The following is a 10849-nucleotide window of genomic DNA, read 5'->3' on the forward strand; positions in this document are numbered from 1 at the left end:
TCAGAAATAATCTGCTCAGTGTCTTCTTTAAAACAAGACCAAACTTAGATTTAGGTCTATATCCCAAAGCATACTTCAGTTACAACCATATACGTTTGGATTGTACATTTCATGTGTTCTCAAAAAGGGGGTTGACAGTTAAAAGGTTAATAGCTTTTCAGCCAAATATAAACAGTAAATATTATGAAATGCATAATGGTTCATAAGAAAGCAATTCATTAAATGTATATGTTTGGTAATTTATAACTATAATGAATAAATTACAATTTATTAAATTTTATACGAGTATAAAATTATAACAAGTAGATTTATTTTGTGGACAGCATTTAGATAACGTTTATTATTATTATTATTATTATTATTTATTTATTTATTTTTTTCTTTCTTGGCAACATTGCTACCAGCCAGCAACCAGCCAGCAACATTTCACAGAAAGTAGAGTAGGAAGTGTCTAATAATCATTTCCGGGTAAGGTTCATGGTCAAATAGAATCCAACATGGCTGCTCACATGTCCAGATTGAGGGGATGGAGTCGAGCGCAGAGGTTTGGTCTAATGTGTTACTTATTTACTCACTGAAACTGAAATGAAGAGTGTCTTATGTATAGAGCCGTTGCCACATGTTTTTTTTTGTGTTAGGTATTCTGTCTACTTTGTAAAATCGTTATAGCGGTAATGTGCATGTGATAAACTTCGAAATCTCGCGTGCTTTCCCTGGCGCTTCGGTAACTTAATTAAACTGAATTGACAGCAAATATTTGCCTACAATAGCCAGTGTGGAGTTGTTGTTATTTATTATTTTTGCTCATGATTTGCCTTAGTTGTAAATTATTGAGATGCCCGTTAAAGCAAAGTAGTTACTTGGTTACTGTAAGTTACTGTCAGTATTCAATTCACGTTTCGCTTTTCACAATACATATCATTTCAAAGCAGCTTTACATAATGTGCATGAGTCCATATTACAATTTAGAGTGTTTTGTTATCAGGTAACTGTCCAAGTTATGTATTTCAGAAATGTGCATACAAAATCACTAATTTAGCTAAAAATGTATTAATTTAAACAATGTAATGATGTAATGCAGAAACAATGGGGTTTACTGCACATTTAAGTAATGAATACTTGTTTGTTAACAAATGATTATGACATAAAAATGTAGCACTGGTGCATGTTGATTCAGAGTTTGCGTCATCTGAAGTCTTTGCAGGAGATGGCACCGTCTTCAAAGTTGTTGGTGGGCATGTGAAGTATATGATTATTGCTAAGTGTCTGTGTGTTGCAGGTATGGTATCGCAGTATGTAGACCTTACAGCAGTGGCAGTGCGTATCCCAATGTGTCCCTGTCCACACCGCTGCCCGGGATCCCCAAACCTCTCTTTGCTTCTGTGGACGGCCATGAGAAACACGAGACTAAAATCACCACCTTAGAAAACGGACTCAAAGTTGCATCGCAGAACAAATTTGGTCAATTCTGTACAGTTGGAAGTAAGTAAAATGTGCAGCAGATACTCTGTTGTTTGATTCTAATGAGCTGATCCAGATACCAAATGTTTTATTTCTCCTGTTTGTTTTTAGTTTTAGTAAATTCAGGTTCACGTCATGAAGCAAAATATCCCAGTGGAATTGCACACTTTTTGGAAAAGCTTTCCTTTTCTGTAAGTCTGTCAGTGATTATGAATTGGACTCACTAAATAGCTTTGATGCTGTTTTGATTTTTAGTGCACAAACCAACTCATTCTTCTTTACTGTAAGTCTACAGCCCAGTTTGGAAGTAAAGATGAAATTCTCCTAACACTTGAGAAACATGGAGGCATATGTGACTGCCAAACATCCAGGTCTTGCATTTATTTTTTTTATTTTAGCCCAAAGTGAATTGCATTTCAAATGCTGTTTTGATTCTTTTCTGTTTACCTCATGCTTTATTTCTTTCTGTCATTTAAAGAGACACAACAATGTATGCGGTTTCAGCTGAAGTGAAGGGTCTGGAAACTGTGGTGAACCTCCTGTCAGATGCAGTTCTACAGCCTCGTTTACTTGGTGAGTATTTGGAAAACATCTGATTATTTTAATTTTTAAAAGGGTTAAAGAGACTCTACCAGCCAAAAGATAGGATTTTTTAGTTGAAAGATGTCTCTTATTGCTCACCATGGCTGCAGTTATTTTATCAAAAATACAGTAAAAACAGTAAATCGTGAAATATTATTGGTGCCCCTATTATGCTTTTTCAGATAATACCTTTTATGCATTGTGTCATATAGTTGTTTGTGAATGTAACAGTCTGCAAAGTTTTAAACATCAAAGTGCACGATAAAAATTGCCTCCCCCCAAAAAAGAATAGATTCTGAACTGCAGAAACGAGTCGTCAGCAATTCTATTCTCACCTCTGGAACCTACATGCCTACAAATTTGCATAATGCGCGTTCGGAAAATTAACAATAATAAAAATGAACTTTAGCTCCGGACAGTGTTGCCAGATTGGACTGGTTTCAAACATCACTTGTGTTGTGCTTTTACTTCAAACAGAACCAATACGACTTTCTTGAAGATTTCTTGAACATAATGCAAAGCTTTAAGAGGCACTCTCTCACTCTTATTGTAGATACAACTTAATATATATTTATGCTACTTTGGCATAGCAATCACACTGAATATACAGCAGCTGAACTGACCCCGCCCAAACCAGCACATATTTTGTCCACCAACCCAAAACAATTTTTACCCACAAAATCAAATTCAAACCCACCCTATCTGGCAACACTGTCCAGAGCTGAACTTCAGTAATGGTAATAGACATTTATTTTCCAACATGCGCTGTAAAGGTAGACCAATCACAACAGACGACACCGTCTGACCAATCAGAGCAGAGTAGGCTCTTGGTGCATGTAAACCTGTTGTAGGAGACCTCTAAAACTAAATTAGGAACCTTTAAAATTGCATAATAGGGGAACTTATTATTATTATTATTATGTTTTAAATAAAAATCTATTAGGCTACGTTCACACTGCAGGCTGAAACGACCTAATTCCGATTTTTTTTGCCCCTATGCGACCTGTATCTGATTTTTTTCATGACAGTCTGAACGACACAGATCCGATCTTTTCAAATGCGACCCAGGCCACTTGGGTATGTGGTCTAAATCCGATATGTATCCGATCTTTTGAAATGCGACTTCAATCTGAACGGTCAGGTCACATATATCCGACCCGCACGTCATTGCACGCACCTGTAGCTAGCCAATACACGCTAACTCCAACGCGTTTCTGCACTGTTATGGGCCGCTGCAGACGTGTCTGTTCCCCAGTGTTGTGCCTGAACGCGTTGAATGAACGATAGTGCATGAACGCGTTCATATTTTCGCGTATCATATTATTCACGTTCGCCCGAAATAAACATACTGTATTACTGCCTGATGAACATTACTGTGAACACGTTCATTCTGGTGTATGTGAACGTGCGCTCTCTGTCAGTATAACTTTGTACAGTAGGGTGCCAGATATAGAGCCTTCCAAGCGAAAACCTGGCTAAAACACATGTGAACATGCCTTAAAATATAGCGAATAACCACCCAATCTGGCAACACCAGCCACCAGTGTCGCACCGCGGCCGCCGGTGACAAAGCAAGGAGCGCCGCGGACACGCACTATCATTTAAACGGGTTTTATGACGAGGTCGGTGAGGATCGGAAAAATCTTACATTTATGTGCAAACTGCCCGTCGATAAAATAATTATTGTCTGTGTTTGTATATGGGCTGTGGCAATAATAATAATAAAACAAAAGCTCGCAACATATGAAAAAAAAGAACTATTCTGCAAACAACAAGTGACGTCTGGGACCGTTGATTACTCTTCTGGGCATGCGGGTCACTTCTGGATCATTTCACGTTCACACAGGAGATCACAAAAGGTCGCATTTAATTGGAAATGTGAACGGCCTTGCAAAAAAATCGGAATTGAGCATTAAGCCCTGCAGTGTGAATGTAGCCTTAGTGTCAGTAGTTTCTGAAAAAAAAAATGAATCCTGAATCCTTAAAGGGGTGATGAACTGAGAAATCAAATTTTCCTCAAGCTTTTGACATCTAAGAGGTCCTCATATTACAAGAATATCCTGTAAGTTTCAGAACAGAAAACGTCCTTGTTAGTCCAATAAAAGCTTTTATTGACACCAGGCTCTGCAATCGATTTGTTTTTCAAAGTATGCACTAAGGGAACTATGACGTCAAAGAGGATAAAACACACCGCCCCCGCAGAAGAAGATCAACACCTACTTCAACACGGCCGGTTTAGCCCCACCCAACGATTTGCGCATTACATGCATAGCTAAATAACATAGATGCCTACCTCATGATGACAAACCAGATCGAGCTACCAAGTAATACAAAATATTGTGCAGTGCCTGGTTGTGGAAGAAGACAGTCGATGCATAAGCTTCCTCTGGATTCCAATAGGACTGCATGGATAAACTTTATTTTTAATGACGTTCCAGCTGATGAGGTAAAACATGTCCATCTGTTCGCTTCATTTCACTGAGGATTGTTTTGTGAACAAGACTTTAGGATTTTAGACCGATTAAGAGTAAAGAACGGTGCTGTGTCGTCTATATTGGATCCGACAGGAATTGTGCAACACACAGACTCTGGGTCGAACATGTATGGGCGAATCATTCCGGTTGCCATTTTACAACATCGGACATTTTCAGAACACTGACGGTTGAGTCGAAACTCATTATAATGCAAAACTGTTCTCCACTCACAGCAGTGGACGTTTACTTCCAAGTCTTCAGTGCGAGAAACCCATAAAAACCGAGCGTTTTGGTGCTAGGCTCAAAAATAGCCTATTACTTATTCATTTTGATGTTTTTGAATGTAAAAACCAAGCGAACCTCAGTCAACAATATAAGGAAATTTAAAAAGCCAGTTCATGACCCCTTTAAAAAAATGTATCATGGTTTCCACAAAAGTATGTAAAACATTAATAACTTTTATTAAAAGGTATTAAGCATCAATAATATTGATAACTGCACCAAATCAGCATATTAGAATGATTTTTAAAGGATCAGTCGACAGTTGTGGCCTTAACCCCCAATCACTTCCTGGGTGCCACAGAAAAATGGCTGCCCACTGCGCGTCTGTCTGTTTTTTGTTTTTTTATTAATGCAATGTTAATAAACAGAACAAGTCAAGACATACAAGCAGTAAACAATCTATCAAAACAAGGAGACGTTATGATATCATTTCTAAATTTCTTTAAAAAGTATTTAACTGGATAAAATCTTTGAATAATTTTATAGGATATTTCTTCAACTTTATTTGTTAGAAAGAATTTCTGAGCGCGTCTGTCTGGTGTCTGTTCCCTACTCCTTATGTGTGTGGACTTATTTGGATGGGTTAAATGCAGAGGACAAATTCTGAGTATGAGTTACACACACGTGTTGGCCTTCACATATCACTTTCTTTCATCATGTGACACTGAACACTAATTCAGCTTTGCCATCACAGGAATAAATTACATCTTAAAATACAAAAGTTATTTTAAATTGTAATAAAATTTCTGAATATTTTTTACTGTATTTTTGGGACTTATTAAAAAAAAAAAGACTGGTAATGTAACTTTATAATATTTTCTTCAGATGAGGAGATTGAGATGACCAGAATGGCTGTTCGGTTTGAGTTGGAGGATCTGAACATGAGACCTGACCCGGAGCCTTTACTAACTGAAATGATTCATGCAGTATGACCACTTCTACAAATATCAATACCTTACTGTAGATCATTGAATTGAGTTTGTAAGTCTTATTTTGTTGTCTCTTCAATGTTTAGGCAGCATACAGGGGCAACACCGTGGGCCTGCCTCGCTTCTGCCCTGCCAACAATGTTGACAAGATCGACAAGAGGCTGCTTCATAAGTACCTGCAGAGCTATTACTGCCCGGAGCGCATGGTGCTGGCCGGGGTTGGGATTGAACATGAACAGCTTGTTCAGTGTGCCAGGAAGTATCTCCTAAATGTTAAACCTGTATGGGGCATGAGCACACCTGCCAACGTCGACCTGTCTGTAGCACAATACACGGGCGGCATTGTTAAGGTGAGCACCTTTTTAAAGGCTGTGACACACCTAGCCAAAGTCAAAGAACTAACAGTAAGGAAAAGCCGACTGTTTTGTCGCCTCCCATTGCCTGGATCTGTGCCTAAAAGCTGCACCTGAAGACACCAAAATAACTACAGGTGACTGCTAGGGATGGGAATCGAGAATCGGTTCCACTCGAGAACCGGTTCTAAGTTTTACGATCCATCGATATTGTATGCCTTCGACGTTAACGATTCCTCTTATCGATGCTCCTGCTCTGACTCAACCATTGTCCCTGTTGTATTTTTTCACAACTGTCCCAAGCGAATTTTTGTACCGCCAAAGCCTTATTTGATCCGTGAGTAAAACCGTCTCTCTCTGTAGTGATGAACCACTGCGCTTGTGACAGCACGCATGTTAAACTGAACAAGCAGGGAGAGAGAGAGAGAGTGCCCCGAACGTGTGCGCGCTCTCTCTCTCAGGCTTCACCGTCTCAAAACTAAGCGCTGTCTTGCTCTCTCTCTCTCTCTCTCGCACATATTAATCAAAATAATCGACACAATGGTAAGGTCCGGAGACTAAAGTTTCATGTGCAGCATCCGGAGATTTGTTTTTCCAGAATTACCGCTTGCCGTGAATTGTGCTAAAATAGGCCTACGTTGCCTTATTATCTTCTCTGAAAAGCGTTCCGCACATTCAGCTGACAAACCACACTTCAAATAAACGAAAAAAACGATCCAGTGATAATGTTTTCTTTGACACACATCTTGTGGGATGTCCCAACCGCCGGGATAATCGCACAACGCGCACACGTCCGATGATGACGCGTTCAATTCGCGAACTTATGACTCATTTGAACCAGTCTATGATTTGAACCGATTCGTTTTAATGAATGGTTAAAACAACTGAACTCACGGGACTTATAATCGGTGAATAGCTAATCATAACACTTTTCAATAAGGTTCTTTCCATTTATTACATAAATAAATACATAAAAAGTACAGTTTGCTTAGTCAAGTGTAAGGTTTAAAACAAATAAAACTTGTTTTCCCCCCTGAAAAAGCATATGATTACTTTTTTCCCACACAGTGCTATCAGGAATCGATAAGAGAATCGTTAAAGAATCAGATCGATAAGCAGAATCGTTAGTGGCATTGATATCGATAAAATCTTATCAATTCCCATCCCTAGCGACTGCCAACTAGCATGTGCGTTCTGCGCCTGTGTGCAAGGAAATAACAGTGTATATGTCATTTTCAAATACGGTAACCGAAACTGGGACTGCAGATATTCAAACTAAACAAAGCAGTGCTTACCATTTTGAATATCAGTCATGCTGATCATTACTTATTTATTTCTATCTTCATGTACTGACACTTTCGCTAACCCGAACAGCCAATCAGTGCGATCCCTCTCACCGACAGCCCTGACCACCACAAAAACTAACCCATTGCCGACTGTCGGCATGGTGTGTCACGGCCCAAAGAGCAGCAGAATTTTAAAGATTCACGAATTACTAAAGCCAAGCTTTTTGTCTCATATCAGACGGAGAAGGACATGTCCGACGTGAGTTTGGGTCCGACACCCATTCCTGAACTAACGCACATCATGATTGGGCTGGAGAGCTGCTCTTTTTTGGTTTGTTACACATATTAAATCAGTTCAATTTCACACTTGCTGAGATTGGTTGTGTGCTTATATAAGTCTTTTTTGTGACTGACTGATAGGAGGATGACTTCATCCCCTTTGCAGTCCTCAATATGATGATGGGAGGCGGAGGGTCCTTCTCTGCCGGAGGGCCAGGAAAAGGCATGTTCACTCGTCTCTACCTTAATGTGCTCAACAGGTGTGGCATCATTTCTTTATGCTCTGAAACTACCGTTATATGGTGAACATTTTTTTAGCAGTCTGTTGTCGTTTGGACAGGCATCACTGGATGTACAATGCGACTTCGTACCACCACAGCTATGAAGATAGTGGTCTTCTGTGTATCCATGCAAGTGCAGACCCTAGACAGGTACTGTAGTTAGGTTTACGTGATAAATAGTACTTCAATACACAGTATTTTTTTTTAACTCATCATCTTTTTAGGTGCGAGAAATGGTGGAGATCATTACAAGGGAGTTTATTCAGATGACTGGGACAGCAGGAGACGTAAGCACTTCTTTCGCAAATTGTTTCTCGTTCTGAATTTGTTGCTATTTTTTGCATTGTTGCAAATCTCTCACTTGTGCAGATGGAGCTAGAAAGAGCCAAGACACAACTGAAATCCATGCTCATGATGAACCTGGAGTCTCGACCTGTTGTTTTTGAAGACGTGGGTCGACAAGTACTCGCGACAGGCAAGAGGAAGCTCCCGCATGAGCTGTGTGAGCTTATCAGTAAGTGTTGATGATACTGCAGCGTAAAGTCTATATGAGCTCTTAATTTAGCTTGTAAATTTACTTAAAGGCGTAGTTCACTTTTGAAAAAACTTTTGCTGATAATTTACTCACCCCCATGTCATCCAAGATGTTCATGTCATTCTTTCTTCAGTCGAAAAGAAATTAAGGTTTTTGATGAAAACATTCCAGGATTTTCTCCTTCAGATTTTCTCCTTTTCTCCTTCTCCTTTCTGGACTTCATTAGGAACCAAACGGTTCAAGGTCCAAAAGACACTTTCAGTATGAACTGCAAACTGTTCAAATGGCTTTAAACGATTCCAGACGATGAATAAGGGTCTTATCAAGCGAAATGACCACTTATTTAATAAATAAATAAATAACAAAGTTTAAGTTTTAAAAGCTCAAATGCTCACCTTGCTCTATTCAAACGCACTTGCTCTTGCTCTGTTCAAACGCACGTTTGTGACTCTCCTGTTCGAACTCGTTCATCAAAATGAACAAATCTTTTTCCGAGTCATTTGGTTCATTCAACGAATCGTCTGCAATCATTTAAAGCCCTTTGAACACTTTGCAGTTTGTACTGAAAGTATCTTTTGGACCAGGAACCATTTGGTTCCCACTGAAGTGCATTATATGGAGAAAAATGCTGGAATGTTTTCATCAAAAACCTTAATTTCTTTTTGACGAAAGAAAGAAAGACATGGACATCTTGGATGACATGGGGGTGAGTAAATTATCAACAAAAGTTTTTTGAAAAGTGACCCCAAACTTTTGAAAGGTAGTTTAAAGGATTAGTTCAGTGATTTTAATCATTTTAAGAAATTCATCAAGGATGCAGTGAATTAATTAAAAGTAACAGTAAAGACATTTATAATGTTTCAAATGAATGGAAAGAAATTCAAAAGAGCAGCATTTTTGAAAGAATCCTTAAATAAAAGTATCATGATTTCCACAAAGATATAACACAAATTTTTGATCAATTAACAATTTCTTTGTTTTAGGTAATGTTACGGCCAGTGACATCAAGAGAGTTACAGCAAAAATGCTGCGTAGTAAGCCTGCGGTAGCTGCGTTGGGAGATCTTACGGAGCTGCCCTCGTACGAGGACATTCAAGCCGCGCTCTCGAGTAAAGATGGACGTCTGCCTCGCATATACCGCCTGTTCCGATAGTGGACCGACGGCTGACACCATCTAGAGACAAATAGGAGCACTGACCAACAAATATTATTCTCAACTGGAATTTAAGTGCAATGCTTAGGACTGTCTGTGGTTGCATTTCATCTATATAGTGATGTATGCTAGTCATTTATTCACCTTCATGTCATTCCAAAACTGTAGACTTTCTTAATGTCTTAAGGTTGCTGTGTTTGGTTCCCAATGTTTTTCAAAATATCATATTTTCTGTTACGCAGAAGAAAGAGGGTCAAATAGGCTTTGAATGACATGAGAGTGAGTAAATGACAGTATTTTCATTTTTGTGTGGAGAATTTTAAATGCTGATTTTGATGGCTGTTCAATTCCACTCACCCACATTCATTTTTTTTTTTTTTTTTTTGCATGATTTTTTGAACCCACCATGTGATTTCTATCGTTTTGGCTCAATAAGTGGACTTTGCTTTTGAGCTGTGCTCTTGTGTAAAACTGGGCAAAACAGAAAGAAATTCCTCACATTACATAGCATTGTCTTTTCACAACACTCTATAAAACTCTTATCTTTTAGTTAGTTTTAGGTAGTAAAATATTTAATCAGAATGACTGACTGTGCACTTTCCATAGCAGTGAAAACCGACCCATCAACAAATGGTCGACTCTAAAGTATACATAAGCCCCACTGCTCTTGCTAAATCACTGTTAACATGACCCCCAACCCAATTATTGTCATTACCCCTTTATTGCCCTAAAATAACATATTTATTTTATTCCCTTGCACTTCTTCAGTTTACAGTTATATTTTTTCCATTTCTGTTCATTATAATGGCAATGGGTGAATCTGACATCCCTTGGGAAAAAATAAAGTTTGATCTTTTCTATTTTTTGGCTTTCAATATTTTTTTTTTATCTATGAATATTCACCAATATGTTTCTTGGTTTGAATTTTAATAACTTTTTTGCTGCCAAATGTGAGCTTGAAACAAAATCGTAAGAAATAACACCAAAAACAAGTTTTTGTATTGTTACATTGTAAACAAATATTTGTAACAGGCTATTATTTGGTTTTAAACAGCAGAATGTATTTGAACTCACTGAGGCAATCACGAGCAAGATCGCAGGCACTTTCAGTACAAATAGAACTGAAATCCATGATGTGAATGCATGACTTATTATAACATCAGTCACTGAGATCCATGCGCAAGCAATACCAATACTATGGTCGTTCCCTATGTCGCATTTTACATCAAGTAAG

At 38.4% G+C, this 10849-nt stretch overlaps 1 protein-coding gene across 1 annotated transcript; it reads left to right on the forward strand.

Annotated features, from left to right (window-relative positions):
- Positions 1-460: 460 nt before the first annotated feature.
- pmpca (peptidase, mitochondrial processing subunit alpha) lies at positions 461-10475 on the forward strand. The gene is made up of 13 exons (XM_039669064.2): positions 461-544; positions 1280-1482; positions 1573-1652; positions 1750-1832; positions 1940-2034; positions 5625-5725; positions 5815-6078; positions 7606-7698; positions 7788-7906; positions 7987-8077; positions 8152-8214; positions 8297-8441; positions 9446-10475. The coding sequence occupies exons 1-13, from the start codon at positions 498-500 to the stop codon at positions 9613-9615; spliced, it is 1554 nt and encodes a 517-aa protein (XP_039524998.2). The 5' UTR covers positions 461-497; the 3' UTR covers positions 9616-10475.
- The last annotated feature ends 374 nt before the right edge of the window (positions 10476-10849 follow it).

The sequence above is a fragment of the Pimephales promelas genome, chromosome 4 (genome assembly GCF_988280905.1).
Source record: "Pimephales promelas chromosome 4, fPimPro1.hap1.1, whole genome shotgun sequence".
NCBI classification, from domain to species: domain Eukaryota; kingdom Metazoa; phylum Chordata; class Actinopteri; order Cypriniformes; family Leuciscidae; genus Pimephales; species Pimephales promelas.